Source organism: Drosophila elegans, unplaced genomic scaffold (assembly GCF_018152505.1).
Source record: "Drosophila elegans isolate 14027-0461.03 unplaced genomic scaffold, ASM1815250v1 contig_814, whole genome shotgun sequence".
Lineage (NCBI taxonomy): Eukaryota > Metazoa > Arthropoda > Insecta > Diptera > Drosophilidae > Drosophila > Drosophila elegans.
This window is the reverse complement of record NW_024546167.1, coordinates 4,018,201-4,035,112: the sequence shown is the minus strand read 5'-3', so window position 1 is coordinate 4,035,112 and position 16,912 is coordinate 4,018,201. Positions and strand designations below refer to the sequence as shown.

At 37.3% G+C, this 16,912-nt stretch overlaps 2 protein-coding genes across 5 annotated transcripts in view; both read left to right on the top strand.

Annotated features, from left to right (window-relative positions):
- Positions 1–122: 122 nt before the first annotated feature.
- Positions 123–5,892, top strand: LOC108134525 (transmembrane protein 214-A). Of its 2 annotated transcripts, XM_017254867.2 has the most exons (8): positions 123–351; positions 422–726; positions 787–1,401; positions 1,468–1,672; positions 1,770–1,915; positions 4,313–4,729; positions 4,850–4,968; positions 5,039–5,892. In XM_017254867.2, the coding sequence occupies exons 1-8, from the start codon at positions 231–233 to the stop codon at positions 5,151–5,153; spliced, it is 2,043 nt and encodes a 680-aa protein (XP_017110356.1). In that variant the 5' UTR covers positions 123–230; the 3' UTR covers positions 5,154–5,892. The 2 variants fall into 2 exon arrangements, with proteins under 2 accessions (XP_017110356.1, XP_017110357.1); XM_017254868.2 differs by lacking the exons at positions 123–351; positions 422–726; positions 787–1,401; positions 1,468–1,672; positions 1,770–1,915 and adding exons at positions 2,156–2,228; positions 4,089–4,208.
- A 1,180-nt stretch (positions 5,893–7,072) lies between these two features.
- The window catches only part of LOC108134523 (hemicentin-2), a 45,906-nt gene continuing 36,066 nt past the window's right edge, over positions 7,073–16,912 (top strand). Inside the window, exons 1-2 of one of the 3 annotated variants that reach the window (XM_017254864.2) lie at positions 7,073–7,538; positions 11,124–11,433. In XM_017254864.2, the coding sequence (XP_017110353.1) occupies positions 11,289–11,433 (145 nt within the window). In that variant the 5' untranslated portion in view covers positions 7,073–7,538; positions 11,124–11,288. Of the gene's footprint in view, positions 7,539–7,561; positions 8,183–11,123; positions 11,434–16,912 lie in introns of those variants that run through there. The other 2 variants (XM_017254862.2, XM_017254863.2) reach the window with 2 other exon arrangements.

Genomic DNA, 16,912 nt, shown 5'->3' with positions numbered 1-16,912 from the left:
TAAAAGCCGGGTGAAGGGTGACAGCTCGTTTACAATCACTCTGAAGTTGTTTTATTCGTTTTAGTATTCCTGCTGCCGCCTGCAACGTTCCCACTAATCCGCCACATCACATTTAAGACGGTTGCCAACACTGTCTCAATCGGCTTTACTTGCTTGTTGCTCTTTACTCTGCCGGCGCCTGCATTTGATAATTTAATTTAATTCCACCAATTATCCGATCAGCAATCACCATGTCGGAGCAATGGGAGGTGGTCTCCAAGTCGCGCAAGCAAAAGAATCTGGACAAAAAGGTGATCGCGCACACGGAACAGAAGCGGATTGCAGCCCAGTTACCCAAATTGGAAGAGCTGTGTAAGAGTTTTAAATAGAGTGCACCTGGCAATGCGATCTCAAGTTCCCCCCACATTAACCCTCTCCACAGTGCCAGCTCAGCGATATCGCAATTTGTTAGGCTCCAGCAGCAACAACAACCACAAGTCCCACTCCCCTGCGAAATCCAGTTCAAGTACTTCGTCTTCCTCGAAAACCAATAAATCGCCAGCAAAGAAGAACCCAGTGAAGAATGCTGTTGGTTCGACGGTTCCAAAAAAGTCCACATCGTCGTCGGTGGCAAAGCCGAAAACATTGGAACAGGCCCTGAGAAACATCACGCGGGATGACTTCGCTGCCCAACTGGAACAGGTGAAGCTCAGTTGTCCTGGATCCGAGCTGCGTTGGCTGAGTCATGTAGGTGATACCCAGGAGAATTGCCCACAGAACCAGCTAACCATTATCATTCCTCTTCAGATTGCACAGTACTTTAATGGAGCCCTGTCCTACGAGTGCGATCCCATCTTCTCCGGCCGCTCGGCTCAGTATCCCAGCAATTTGGCCAGCGCCTCGCTCAAGTACTCGATTGTGGAGTTCCTGGGCAGCGTGGGCGAGCAGAACCTGGAATACTTCTTCTACTCGCTGCTGGACAGCATGGCCACGGATTTGAATAACAACCAGACGGTGGCCGGTTACAAGCTGATCCTACAGTTGATCGGTCAGAATTGGCCCAGCATTTGCTCCCGGAACCTGGCCAAGACTGCGCTACTGCGGAATTCTTACCAGAATCGCAGCAACATCTGCCTGAGCATCCTATGGGCCATTGGTCAGGGTGGCTATCAGTCACTAAACGAGGGCGTTAGAGTGTGGCAGAACCTCATGCTGCCCAATCTGGAGCTGAAGCAGTACACCAAGTTTGTGGTGGAGTACATGGAGCGGGCTCTGACGGCGGCAGCTGCTAGGAAGCAGGTGGATCCCCTGCAGCTCAACCAGCAGGAGTTCTTTGCCACCTACAACGCCCTGAACGCGCCTTACAACAACCTGCCCAAGGAGTGGCAGCAAAGTCTGAAGCGAAGCGCGCGTTTGTTGCTTGTAAGTTCGGCCCAGCATTGCTTAAACTTGCTTATTTTTGGTCACTCTTGTTCTCTGTACTTGTAGCAAAACTATATTAATAGTCCCGTAAAGCATGCCAATATTTTCCTGACGCTCTTCCGCGAAATAAGCGCAAACTCCAAGCAGAATAACGAAATCGAAGGCTGTATTAGTTGCCTGCTTAGCAGCGGCAGAGATGATTGCCTCCGGGTGTGGCGCATGAACTACAAGAAGCAACAATTGCCCAGTCTATTGCTACTGAAAGCTATAGGTAAGTCAGGACCTGGTCAATTTGGTTGATTAAATTTCAGATTACTTTATTAAGTCTCTTCTTACCCAAATCATATATATTGATCAATCCTTTTTAGACGACAATTGGACCACGTCTACCCACGAGTTGGCTACCTCGCCTGTATATCACTCTTTTCTGCAAGATGTGGAAAATCTTAACGTCGAACTTCAGGCGAGCAAGCGAAAAGAAAGCAGCTTAGAAGGTTTAAAAGAAGTTTTGCTGGTAAGTACAGTTTTAATATTTCACTTAAACTACATTTTCTATAAAATAAAGGCAGTGACAATAAATCCAATCTTATTAAATTTAATCAAATTAAAAATGACTCAGCCTTTTAAGAAGTATTTGGACAATAAATAAAGTAAACGAACATTTTGTTGAATGCAAATTCACCCAAACTTTTTTTCAAATCATAATCGAACTTGAACTTTTCGCGCTTTGAATCAAACATCTGGCCACACCCCAATGAGTCTATGGCTGTTCACGTATTTTTCCTATTGTCAGTCTGGTCACACCGCTCGTGAAAAGAAAAACGAAGGTATAAATTTGTAGAACTTACTGCCAAAAGTGAATAATTAATTGCAATCGGTGCTAAAAAGAATGAATTGGGCTGATTAGACTGCAGCCAAGACAATAGAACGCTGCTTTAGGTAGAAAAACCAACACAATTAGCTGCTTATCAAACAAAAGTTAAAAAAGGACGCTGCCAACGCGACGTCGCTGCCAGAAAGAGACGGAAAAGCTAGCTAGCCGGCGTTCGCCTGAAATTTCTCCCTACTTAACTGGCTTTTCATCGAGAGTGAGCATTATTTAATGGCCTGCGCCTTAATTGTCGGGCTTAAATTGTTGTTGTTGTTGTTGCAGTGCAAAGTGCGTTTCTGCTGTATGTGTGCGTGTCATCATTAACGGTTGTGCATGCGTATGCGTGCGTCCCCCTGTCTTCGTATTGGTGGCAACTATAGCTGCATTTTTCCCCATAGCGTTGCCATGCGGGATCCAGTTGCCGCTAAATTTCTCCGAGCGGACGTGTTGCTTTCGAAAAGAGAGATTGGGCATCATAAATCCCATTTATCAGGCAACATTCGACGACCGTCTTATCAGCACGCCCAATTTTAGATGATCTGGCGGCGTCACTTTTTATTTTCCTATTGCCTGATGTGTTCCAGCTGCGATTGGCCATCCGCTGCCCGCTGCCCGCTCTCCACTCTCCACCCTGTTGCTGATTGTGCGCACTCTTCACACCCCACTTTCCGCACTCTCACTCTCATTGCACAGTGGTGCAGTTCGGCGCTCTCACCTGAAATTCTTCCAACGCCACGATTGCGAATCCCAAGGTCCGAAAAGAAAAGAATTTAGGCAGCTTCAACACGTGGCATGTCCACACTGTGACCCTGATTCTCGCCGGCCCTCTTCAGAGCTTTTCATTGCCTTTCTTTCTTTCACTTCGCCGTCACAAAAGCGAATAAACTAAGGGGCCATAAGCCAATAGTTCATTCAACTCTTCTGACTTCATAGAAACACATATGTACATGTGTTAGATTATTGTAAGCGTAGGTGAGCTAGGTGGCTTTCTTTGTATAAGTTAAGATGAAGCTTCATTTTCTAAATTTTTAAATTAATTTTTCTTTTACTTTGAAAACCATACACCATACATCGTACAACAATTTAAACGTGGTTGGTTTTATCTAATCTCAGATGAACTAACATTTTCAAAAATAAAGCATGAATAGCTTTCCCTTCATATATTAGTTTATTCTTATTAAACTGTTGCAAAATATTAATGTGCCATAAAATCTTTTAATTGATATTAAATTAAGTAAAAAACATTTTAAATAAAAAAAATAATTGAGAACTTCTTAATTCATAGGATAAATTTCATACTCAAATTGATTGGGAATATTGAACTTGAACTCAAAGCAAAAATGAATACTTCTAGTGGTTCTTATTTTAAGGGTCACAAAAAACTTGTATTTGCATATTTTTGGAACTTTTACAAATACAAACAAACACTGTGGCTAAATTGATTCTTTAAATTATTCAAAGTTTTACAATGGCTGTCGTTGATTTAAGGTTGTTTAGTTTTAATGCACTTAAAGCAAGTACGCCAATTGAATATCAACGCATAAGCTGGAATATAAATATTATTTTCGATCATCTGATAAAATCGATTGAGAGTGTACATGTATATGTATTTAAAACTTTTAATTATCCCCACTCGCGGCTTAGCGTATTCTCGCATCTTTGGTCATCGCGCTCTTATCCATTCGCAAGCAACCTTTGTAGCAGTCGCAAAAAAAAAGCTTGGCTTTAAAAGCTCGCAAAAGCCTCATCATTCTTTTTAGCAAACAAAATTTGCAATGATTAACACATTAATTAATTCAACATCTTCTGTGAACAGCCGAGGAAATCTAGAAATACTCTTTGCTAATCGAAACTAAGTGAAATTAATTAGAAAATGGCTCAGGTTAAACCTAAAAGTAACAAACAGGGCGGCAAACCAGCACCGGCCGCCAAAAAGGTAAACACAACGACGACTTGATCAAATAATGTCTTTAAATAAAATAATCCTAGTTTAAACACCATTTTAATTCTATGATTTTCTATGATTTTTGTTCCCAAAAGAGCGTCCAGGAGAAGAGCAGCGCGCAACAGAAGAAGAACAAACAGAATGCTGCGGCACAGAAAAAGAAATGCGGCTGCTGCAAGTGGACGTTGGGCAGCGTGTTCATCATCGCTTTGATTGCCGGAGCTCTGTACACCGACACCGAGATCAACGGCAAAGGAGTGTTCGAGAAGTCGGCCACCGGCAAGGTGCTGAAGAACGCCGGCGTGCTGCCGCATGTCCAGAAGTCCTGGTACACGGTCATGGGCGCCGGAGCCCGCGGCTACAAGTGGGCGGAGGTGAACGTGCCGCCGTACGCAGAGCCCGCCATCAAGACCACCGGTGACCTGTGGAAGCTGGCGAGGAATGCGGCCTGCAACGTCTACCAGAATGGCAAGGGATACTTCGGCGCCAAGTGGCCCGTTGTGGCCAAATTCGTAAGTGTCTTGAGGATGAGGTCATATTTGTTTTTTCGTTTGAATATGCAAGAAAACCAGTTTTAAATTAATCTCTGTACTACTTTCGGACTCCATTGTTAATATGTTTCTCTTCTGTAGATTGACCAATACGTGCCCAATTTGTCTGGCAAGATCGAAGCCTTTGCTGCGGGCGTGAGCGATTTTGCCGTGAGCAGTTACGACAAGTCGGCCGCGCTCATCAAGGAAAAGGTGCTTGTGTAAGTAGTTTCGAGGCGCTTTGATTTCTACGAGAATGCATCCACAATAATGCCTTTGACCCTTCATTAGTGGCCGTCTCTCGCCCGAGAACATCAATCAGGCGCTGAACCAGACGCGTAACGCCGCCCTGGAGTACTACAACCAGTTTCACAAAAAGGTCGACGCATACGCCAAGCTCAAATGATTCTAAGCGTCAGGCACGCTTACCTCTCGAACAGCAACATAGCAACATCATCAGCAGCTGCAGCAGAAACAAACACAAAAACGCGTCATAGTAAATAGTGAAGGGAAGCCCTAATTTTTCGCAATTAGTTAAAAAAAAAAAAAACCGGAAAATGTTCTATCAGTCGAAACTCAAGAAGCCATTCACATTCATCAACAACTTCTCGTCAAGTTTAATTAAGAAAAAGCAATACGAGCAAATCTTTGTGGATGCCGAAAGTGTACACTAACAACCTAGTAAATTCAACACCTCTATACTGATAAATTAGTTAAAAACCGAAAAAAATTTCTGTTGTATACAACATGTGTTTAAACATTTTTCTCCGAGAAGAGAAAATATTATTTTTAAATTTGTTTACAACGGCTTGAGAGTTTTGTAAAAAGTTCTATCATTATCAAAAAATTTGTAATTGTAATTATTTAATTGCGTTTTTTGTGGCGATGCGCGAAACGTTAACTATATTGTGTTAACTGAACTTAACAATTCCAACTGCATTTTGAAGGCAAACAATAGATTGAAATATTTTTTATACTTTTACTCATAGTTTTCTTATTTTTGTGTGTGCATTTCTTCAGACTCCCCAGATATTTGCATTAAAGCGCGATCCTTTTGATTCGATTTAAAATCTCATTTGTATATTTAATGGAAAAACGATTTTGCATAAATAAAATAAAGTTGAAAGAAGTGAAGTATAGAATAATGATTGTTTGTTTAAGACTTTAATATGCTGCCTACTTATTGGCGTGCACAACTTAACCGAAATATTAAAATACGCTAAACTTATACAAATTTTAGTGTCAACTTCTCTACGTTCTCAAATGTAGGTTACGGCATCTTGGAAGAGAAGGGATGCTGACAAATGAAACATGTCTTCAGGTGTCTGCTGTGATGATGCGATTGATGAGTATTTCAATGATTTCTTTTTATATTGACAGAAAATATGTTAATGTATTAATATGTTATGTATTAAATCATCGGCTTGCCGAAGAAGTTTTTTCATTTTTTGAAAATACCTAAAATTAAATCTAATAATTTTGTAATCAGTGTAAAGTAGTGCAAAATCAACCGTCAATTTAAATGAAAGCAGTAGATATTTCCCAAAATTTGTCTTCCGGTCTTGGTGGGATATTTTTACAACGTGAAATCAGTTCAATCAAAGCAGTGCTATATGTGCCCAGCACTTCTTTATTTTTAGTACATTTTTGAATTAATTTAGAGCAGTGAATATGTCCCAAAAGGGAATTGTCGTCTTGAAAGGATATTTTTACCTCGTGGATTTAGTTCAACCAAAGCAGTGCAATATATTGCCAGCGGCTTATACATCGTCTTTTTGGATGGATATTTTTTCGACGTGAAAGTAGTTAAACCAAAGCAGTGTAATAAATTCACAGATTCTTCCACAGTGCAAGCAGTGCAAAACAAAATCGGTACAAATTTAAAAATTAATTTCCTTTTCTTAAAATGTTATTTATATATATTTTCAATTTATTTTTTTCATTAACCTATAAAGGTAGGTTTAATGTTTTTAAATTAATTTCCTAAACATTTAAATCAGAGTTTAAAGTTAATCAGGCTTAAAAATTTAGCTAGCTATGAATTTCTCAAATATTTAGAATCATTGAAAGCTTGTATAAATCGAAATTTTAATATTATTTCATTGTCCGTTACAATTCTCGCGACTCCTGTGTTGACCAAACCGTAGTGGCTAAAATAATGGTTTTTATGTTCTCCTTTTTAGCTAAGCCCCTCTTCAAATACAGGGATTTAGTACCAATTCGCCGCAATGCGTCCGTTTTCGGAGTTTGCCACCCCAGTTGCCAGCCGCACGTCCTGTTCGTGGTTGCAGGACTCGGTTCGCCTCGGAACGGTTACTTCTGCGAGGAGGAAACAACAATACGGAAAAGCTCCGGCCTCGGTTGCCGCAGTATCAACTGAATTGCAAGTCGCGGCGCACGTGTTTGCTCCTTTGGCGCGGCTGCGACTTCGAGACCGAGTTCTTATCGCAGCGTGTGAACTTCGCCACCGAAAGGATATCCCGTAGTTGCCGCTAAACACTCGACGGCGGTGTCGCGGTTTCTCGCGGAATATTACACTCAAAACCCGTACAACCCGTATGTTCACTTGTGCGTGACACTGAAAAGGATAAGGATCGGTCGTGCTCGATTTCGCTCAGTGTAGTAGTAATGTGCCCTTAGGCAAAAGTGAAGTTTCCAATTGCAGGCCGCTTTATGCGGCCAGTGAATGATATTGTCCCCATCAATCATGCAAATCCAATAAAATACTGACAGACTCAAATGTGCTCCTGGATGTTCACAAAATTAAACTAGTGGAGGTGGCACACCCCAAGTGAGTTGAACAACGTCTTCATTAAACCTTAGTTTTTACCTTTTCCGCGAGCTTGACTTTCATTTCTCCAACCGCTAAGCACAGATAAATCAAAGAAAAACATTTATTTCTCTTCGGAAATGAACTCAGACGGGGGCGACATGATTTAATGCTAATCGAAAATGCATTTGTTACTCAGGTTTACTCAGGTTGGAAATTTCTCGCTTGTAGATAGTAATGAATGTGAAATAAAAATACATTTTTAAGGAAACTCAGCTCAAATTCGAAACTCGTGTCAGTTGCATAAACAACCAAGAGTTCTCTGTAAAAAAAAATGGTTCGTTTGTCTTTTTTTTTGCACCAAATCAAAGTTTTTCCATGTTAAGTTGAAAGTTTTTCAAAGTTCGCCCACGCCTTATCTGCTTTTGAAGTTCGGTCGAGTTTTTCCGCTGAAGTCCTGGGCAGGAGCCAAAGCCAAAGCCAAAGAACCAAAGAACCCAATGAGCACGTGTGTTATGGATTGACTTTCAAATGAGCCCGGATTTCTTATGACTTGTTGTGGTGTCATAAAAAGAGGTCGGGTAATTAATTCCCGGAACCGCAAAACAAACAAAGGCGAGTTGTGTCAAAGTTTCGTCAAGTAAACCTTCAACAGGCAGCCAATAGTAAGTGCAGTTTTCAACTTTTAAAAACTTATACGCTTATTTGTACTTGATTCCTTGACAAATTTGTATGATGAATTATCCTAAAGGGGCATTTTCAAATGGTTAATCATTGTCAAATGTTACAATTATAGAACCTGTTGTCCAAATATGTTCCTATCTACATTTACCAATTTGTTTTACTATTCACTTTAATGAAATAAAGGACTGTTCTTAAACTAAAAATGCCTTAAATTACATATTGTTTTTAAAAGTTCACTATGCTGAATGAAAAGACAAAATAATTAACACGTTCAAAAGTTTACTTTAAGGTTATTTTTAATACTTTAAAAATAACAATAATAATTTGAGTAACTCACCACATAGTTTAGTGACAATTATCTTATTAAAGAAGTTTAAACTAGTTGTAATATTATATATATGCCATTTTTCAAAAATTTGAATATGTTATATTAAATAGTTTGAATTTTTCAATGACAGCTATTAAACATTCTTTAATTCCCCAAATTTCACAAAAAAAAATTTAAGGCTAATCTTGACTGACGGATACCCAGCTGGCTTTAAAAGTATGTGACAAAGGTCAAGGACCTTGCAGCACTTTTTGCATGTGCCCTTTTTGTGGCCATTAATTAAGCGCCGCTTGAAGGAAGGAAGTAGATGAGCTTGTCTCTCATTAATCTTATAACCTCATAGAGAACGCCCTAAACGAGACATATGTCTGGGGACAATCTCAAAAAACAACATTGAAATCGAACCGTTTTCCTGGACCACTTCGCCGCCTTTCGTGTTCTTCTAATTGAATTTGGTTTCGAGCCTTTTTGTTTGAATTTTCCTCTTAAAGATCAAGTGGTCTCCAGGTGCTTTTGTGGCTTTTTGGCCGGTGTCCAGGTGATTAATGTGCAACGAGGTTTGTTTAATTAACTTGTATTTATGTCTGAGTACACAGAGGAAGACAATGGCCAGACGCTTTCGTTGACAAGTAGGTTCACTTTTGTTCGAGTGACTATATAATAAGTATATTTATAATGGACTGAGTAAATATCAAAAATGCCTGTTTAAAATAAATGCAGCTATTGTTAACTTTTATTAAATCATTTCAAATGGCCCAAAGCATGTCTCTTTTGCGTTGTAAAAACCACCAAATTCAATTAACCATCGATGGCATGAAAAATAACAATTACAGCACGCAGTTTAAGCTGATTCCATGATAATTTGACTACTATTGTTTGATTGGCAGCAACCAACAGCTCATTACACAGTAGCGCCCACAAAAACATTAAATGCTGTGATTACCTGTAGTGTCAGAGGGTATCGGAATCGCAATTGATTCAATTCGATTCGGTTCGATTCGATTCGATTCGAGTATTTAGTACATACAATATCTATGGGATCGCTTGTGGAGGGTTTCAATTAAAACAGCGCTGAACTCGCTGGCCCAATATGTCGTCGTTTGTGTAAAAATTAACATTTTAATTGGATTTTGGCCTTCACATATTTGCGAGTGATCAAGGCTCGCGCGTTGCATACCTTCCAGCTGCACAATTTATGTGTTTCATGGCCCAATAAAAAACTATTTGAGTGCGGGCAGGCTGCGATGTAAATATTAATGCAGTGGTTAGCATTGGATAAGGCTACGGAACTGGACAGGAATACAATACCATCCGTGTGACATGGTGGCGATAAGCAACTTGCCAACACACAATTTATATGGGGGCTTAACCAGCACAAACACAAATTCCGAACCAGAAAATATATTTAATGCGACAGCAATTTGATACGGGATAAATGATGCGAATGAGGGACATTTATTATGAAGGCCATTGGTTAATATCAATGTTTACTGATGTTAAATTATGTATGTAAAATTAAATTTCAAAAAGAAAACATGTTAAACCAAGGTCTTTCTTTACAAGCATTCTTTATTGAGTATTTGGTTTGGTTCAGAAATGTAATTATAATAAGTTTTTAAGATACAACGAACAGTTTTCAATTCGACCCTAAATAAATTATATCCAAATTTTTAGAATTTTCAAGGTAGGGTTTTAAAGGGAACACCAACTTTTTCCCCACAGCTTGAATTTTTTTTTCAATCGTTATAATGTGGCTTATTTAATATTTTAATATTTCAAAATTTAGAGTTTTTTGTTGGTACACCTTTAGTTTTATAACACAATTTTCTCTTTTGAACAACTTCACCAAATGATCTTTAAATTAATGTTTATAAGCTCATGTTTTCGCTAGACACATTCAGCCTTTGTTATCAGTAAGAATGAGCAGACAAAAGTCTTCAAACAGAGCAAATGGCCCTAAAGCAACTTTGATGTCGAAAGGGCTTAAGAAATAGGAAGTACAGAAAAAGACAGAAGAAAAATTAAGTCAAAAAGCATATTTATTTAAATCTAGTTTCATATTTTGACAGCACTGAATTTTCCCCAAGGCGGATTATTTTGCAAACATGATTAAGTGCATTGCAAAAACAACAACAAAAAAGGAGCAGCATCCATTCAAGCTAATACCTTTTCATAACTATAAATAATTGAAATTATTTCGATATCCTTGCAGAGGGTAATATAATTTCAGTCAGAAGTTTGCAACTGAGTAATGGAGACATCTCCGACCCTATATTTGATCAAAATCGGTCGACCATATCATTAAGCTCCTATTGAAACAAACAAAATATTAAATAAAATTAATAAATAAAATAATTAACTTCTCTTTGCTTTTAAATTTCTTTTTAAATTTCTTTTTGATATAGCAATAATTTGATAGTTAAGAATTACGCTCTTAACTTTATTCAAAACCTATATGCAAATAAATAAAAATTTAAATGCTTTTAAAAATATTTTATTTAAAAAAAAAAAGCTGCAAGGGTATATGATCTTCGGCTTGCCGTTCCTGTTTGAAATATAATTGGTTAAATAAAAACAATCTCCTCTCTTTACAGAATGCACTTCAAAAGCCAAATTGAGCCTGTCCTTAATCAAACCGCTGCCGTAAATGTGAACCGAAACCCGAGAATTTAAGGTGCAAATTAAACTTAATCAACAGCCTTTGCGGTGAAATATTATAACTAACCGAAGTCAAGCAAAACGAGCTAGGCAAAAGGACCATGGCCATGGAGGGCAAGTGCTTTGGCTGCATTGCAACGCCAATTCTTGTTATAGTGTTAAGCGTTTCGAGAGCTTGTGCAATGCAGCAACACCACCTGGGTCCTGCATCCCACAGCCCACAGCATCCAGGAATTCAATCATTATGTAAGTTGCATTCACTCTGATTCCCATAATAGTATTTCAATTCTAGAGCTATGAAAGCACACTTAATTCCCTGGGACTTCTTGGTCCTTTAAAATTGCAACATTTGTAATTAAGTTTATTAAAATTGTAGGTATCTCATATTTAATGACTTTGCAACTGGTCAAAATGGAGCTATAACTAATAAATAGGGGAAAATAAATGTAATTGCAAGTAACTGGGTTAAAGGAAAGTAATTGAAATGAAATTACTTAACTTCCTTTTGCTTAAATTATCTCTTACAAGTAACAAAATAACAACATAACCTGAGAAGCAAAGGTAACTTATTAAGAGACTGGCTGAATAAAATAACTTGACCTGCAGGTCACAGCACATTTCCCTTAATAAATCAAAGATAACTTTTTCCGCTACCATTCCCTGACTTAATTCCTGGTGTATGAGCAGTTTTTTTTTCCTGGCCTGGCAAAGCTTAATGCAGAGAATGCCTAAATCAATTATGACCAGCAGGCGGAATGCGAACAGAAGACTCAGAAAAATAGGCAAATAAACCAAATGAGCGAGCAAAGAATAAAATCTACTTAGCACATGTAGACTTTAATTAAATCATGGCCAAAGAGGGCAAGGCAGGATAAGGGAGGGTAGGCAGACCCGCCGACCAGCCATCGCGGCCTTCATCTAAATCTGCAGACACCCAGCCGGAGCACATCCTTCAGAGTGATTTTTGGGGAAGGGAAAGAGAAGGGCAAAGGGAAAGGCGACCACCGAGCCCTGAACTCTTTCGTGGTTGTGGCTTTCAGACGACGGCAGTCAACGCGCCAAGGCTTTTTATGGTTATGCTTGGCGTTACTTACTTGGTGATGTTGCCCACTTTCTCTGTAAGCTAAAAAGTAAATCGTAATAGGGAAAATCTGTTGAAAACTATTACAAATAGAAGATTTAAAGGTGTTGCACAACACCTTTCTTGACATATGCAAAAAGTTAAAGGCACCCTTAAAGATTTGTTTTAATAAGTGTACAAAATAAACTAAAGTAACTATTAATTCAATACCATAAAATATATTTCCTATACCTTTTAATTTCAGTTCAGCACCAAATAGTCTAAAACTGTAGTGTATGTTTTATTTAATTTCAATGAAACCTAAATATTACTTTTAAGCATTTTAGATTTATAGTGAATCCAATTGTTTATTGTTTTTGCAACACTTTGGTTTAATATGGTATAGATTTATTGATAAATATTCTATGCCAGACCACGAACATTTTTTCAATAACGACATGAAAGGAAGCTAACTTTAACAAGCTAAATTTTATATATGTTATGTGCTTAATAATAAATTTTCGATAAATTTTATTCTATAGTCTTTGGATTTTTATAAAATTAATACTAAATAAGTAACGAGCTATATGTGTATATATTTAAAGTCAACAAAGCTCCCTCTTAAAGCTGCTCAATATACCAAAGTAAACAGTTGACGAGTATTCTTGCTGCACTATTTGTAAGCCACCTGCATTTGTACACGGTTTTCTCTTGTCTGCATTGTTCCATCTTTATGTTACCTGGATACCGACTTTTCTTGCCAGTGACTTGATGATGTGGGCAATAGCAAAAGGCTCCCTGTCATAAGGGAAACTCAGCTTTGTCGCTTTTTAAACGAAAGTCAGCCACAAACTGCCGACGAGAAAGTCGAAGGAAGTGCGAGGATGATGGCCAGGAAGTCCCAAAGGAACTTGCAGTGGCCACCTGACTGAAGAGTTCGGAAAAACCAACTCGAATTTTCCTGTTGTTTCACTCGTCCACTCGGAGACGAGGGAGTAACGAAAAGAAAAGCTGGCAGGCGGGAAATTGATCGTAAAATTATTTTATTGCCCCCCAGCCTGGCCGCACAATTAAACTCGAATTTGTGAGTAATCCTTAAACCATCAAAGGGTATTATTTAAAATTCAAAAATTGTGCACAAGCAGTTGTCGTGTCAATTAATAAAAGTTACGATTATTTTGTAGCAGCAAAGAAGATTTCCATTCTGACTATTGTTGCCTAGTTTGAGAAAAGCTATAAAAATGTAAATAAAAGGGGTTTTCATGCAACTGCTTTTTAAGTGTTATTAAATCAAATAAATTATAGAATCACTTTAAGGACCCCTCATTATTGTTTTTTTTTTTTAATAATAAAGCAATCTTTATCAGAAGCCCAAGGAATGTGGGCAATTTTGCAAATGAAGTGCATTGTTGTTAAATTAATGACCCAATGTGATTGATTAATTGGTCATTATTATCATTTACATTTCAAGTGGAATTTATTTAATGTAATTTTAATTTGTAAGGGGAAATAAATAGTAAAGAATTGCTAATAAAACTGTTTTTGAAGAAGTTATTTTTCAAGTGCCCTTAAGTGTAACTGCAAGCACAAAAAAACATGTGTACCAGAAATCGGTTGTATTTTCTACCCCGTATTCCACTTTAGCTGGCCCTTGTTGCCTGTGTGTTGTCATACAATCCTGGTTGCAGGACCTTTGGCTATTACGGCATGGATATAAGGAAACCATATAAATACAAGCTCATAAAAATCATGGCTGCATGTCCTTTGTGTTGAATTGTGGCTTATGTTCCTGCTCGTACAGCTGTGCGTCCCATTTTTTGTGGGTCAGGACAGATGTTTTTTTAATATTTATTTAGCAATATGTCTTGAAGTTTTTACTGGCGATGTTTTTTTTTTTAAATAGGTAAATTCAATGAAAATAAAACATTAGATTTTTTTGCTAGCAATAAAGCCCTTCCTTGTAAAAAATTTTATTTTATCCAAATGTATGAAGTTCCTACCACTTTTCCTAAAGTATCTTTGAGGTCTCGTAAAATGGTTTTATAATCTATGTTTGTTTTCAAATTTGGCCATTATATAATTTTTTAAAAAAGTTTACCTTTATGACAGCGATTTTAAAAAGTTGCCTTAAGATATATTATTGCATCTAATTTCGAGTTAGCTATCGAAAAATCAAATATGCCAAGCACGTTGGCCAAAAAGCAATCTAATTTAAATGACTAAACAGACGCACAAAAACAAACGGATGCCATGTGCCAGGGTCAGGAATAAATGCGAGTTGCACATGTTGCAGATGCCGAAGCCTTGTTCCTGCTGCTCCTGCAGTCAGAAACCAGATAACCGTGAAATTCGTGAAATGTTCGTAACTAAATTCCAAATTGTTTAGGCTTGCTATTAAGAATTTTATTATATTAGAGATTTTTGTAAAATGTATGCTCTGCACGAGTAAAGGGCAAAATGAGCTTTGAGCTAGAGCTTGATTTGTTAGCCCGTCGCATTCAATAACAATGAAGAGATTTTTTTATTTTTAATTTAGCTGTGTTTTTATCCAAATGCGACAAGTATTTTTACTTATAAATAGACTACCATGACATGCAAATTTGTTGAATGACTAAGCAGCTTTAGTCAATAATTAAATTAGCATATGGTTGCAATGAGCAAATTTTTTTTTCGTTAAATCGTAAAAAAGATAGGTGTTGAGCTGTTTGAATGGAAAACGATTCCAACCGATTAATGATTATTTAAATTAAAAAATTCAAAGCTCGACAAACGCTTGTTTGTTTTTGTTTGATTTTAAATAAAAAAAATCCTTTAAAAAAACCTTTAAATTTATCCCACCAGACTTTGTGAGCGCGACGCAAAAAAGGTTATTACTACAATATTTCCCGCCCTCGCTTTTGTGATTATTTTTTTTTTTTGCTAATTCATAGCGTTTACAGTACATGCATGTTTTTGATAATCTTAGCCTTCATAAAGTCATTCAGATGAACATTTGCTCAATTTACTACGAACTCTGATACAATTCGAGCACCGTGAAAAACCAATTTTGGTACATTGTGTAAATAATGATTTTGTTCTGCGGTCGCTGGAATGAGTGGTATTCGTTCAGCCGAAATAATCGTTACACATAAATTTCGCCTGGAAAAAATATTAGCTTTGGGTGCCGTTCACCTGAAGCATGTCTAAAACAAAAACCCACAAACTTTATTTGCTGTGAGTATTGTTCCTTTTTTTCGTATTGGGTATACTGTTTCATTTGTGAGTTTCGTCACAAAATAATATTTTGTGCTTTTCAAAGTTTTCTTTTTTGTTAATCCAGTAGTTTGAATAGTTTGAAAAACCTTTCCTGAATTGCAAAAATATAAATAAATTTTAAAAAAGATGGAAAAGCATACCAACCCAAATAATATTTGTGAGGTCATTGTTCCACAGGTTTCCATGTTCGATTACAAAGGCTTGGTTTCTTGTTGGTGTGGCGAAATCTGTAACAAATCTTTTCTACTGTGAAAACATTACCCTTACTCGTGAGGCATACAAGTTGACATATGTAACAGACGACGCACATACATATCTACAATGTGAAAGTCCGTATTGCTTGTGACAATAAGCCAAAAAAGAAACAAGAAATCGAAAACCAAGGCACACATACATACATGGTTATAAATTTTGGGGAGGTTTAGTGCGGAGGTTGGGGTGAAAGGCCCCTAAAGCCGTCCTCTCAGATTTATTTTCCTTTTTCTCACTTTTGTTGCAACTTTTTTATTCGGAGTTGTTGTATTGTTTGGAAAGATAGGTTTATGTTTTGTATGTTTGTGGGGAAGGGGTGTGTGTTAGTGTTATGCATATGCAGTTAAAAGATCCTTTTTTGTTGGCATCAATTTATAAAGTTGTTATTTTGACATTCCATTTTTTCTAAGCACAAAAAGGGGTTTTTCGTAAGCGCATATATAAGGGTATATTAGTATTAACAGGTTATTCAACAGAGAAGTCCTGTTTAAGAACAATTAGCTTTTTAAACCAGTAACTGACCAGTAACTAACAGCTGATGCAATATAAATGCTACTCTCCTCTCTCCCAATATTGATTCTCTTTCTTAAGAATTGTATTCGTGAGCTTTTTTAACCTTGACAGGCACTTAGGATATTACAAATAAACCTAATGTTTTAACTGCAAGTAACAAAGTGAAAACATTGTAGTTGGTGCTGTCAGGGAAGTTGTTATTACGCCACACTGCAGAACAAACTCTGATATGCGCCAACAAAAACATAAATTCGTAGATCCTATCAGGGAATTTTACTCAAAGTATTTGAGCGTGGAACTATAGTTTTGCCATAGTAGTTGCAAATTATGTGCACAACAATAACAAATGAATCTGGGCTTAAAACTAGAAAGGCAGGGAGTAAGAGAAGCAGGAGAAAATAAGCTGACTATTAACGATACGACAATATGTATAGCATACATGCACGCAGACAAACAGTGAACCATCGATATTAATATGTTTGTAGAAAAACTTATTAGTTTTGTGACTAAGAAATCATTTTAAAATAATTGCTACTAATAAATTCGTTTTGGAAAAAATTTTAACTACAATTTAAGGTTATTATTACATTATTAATATTTTTAAATTTTTTGTTAATTATTTGAGATTTAGTAATAGGTTATTAT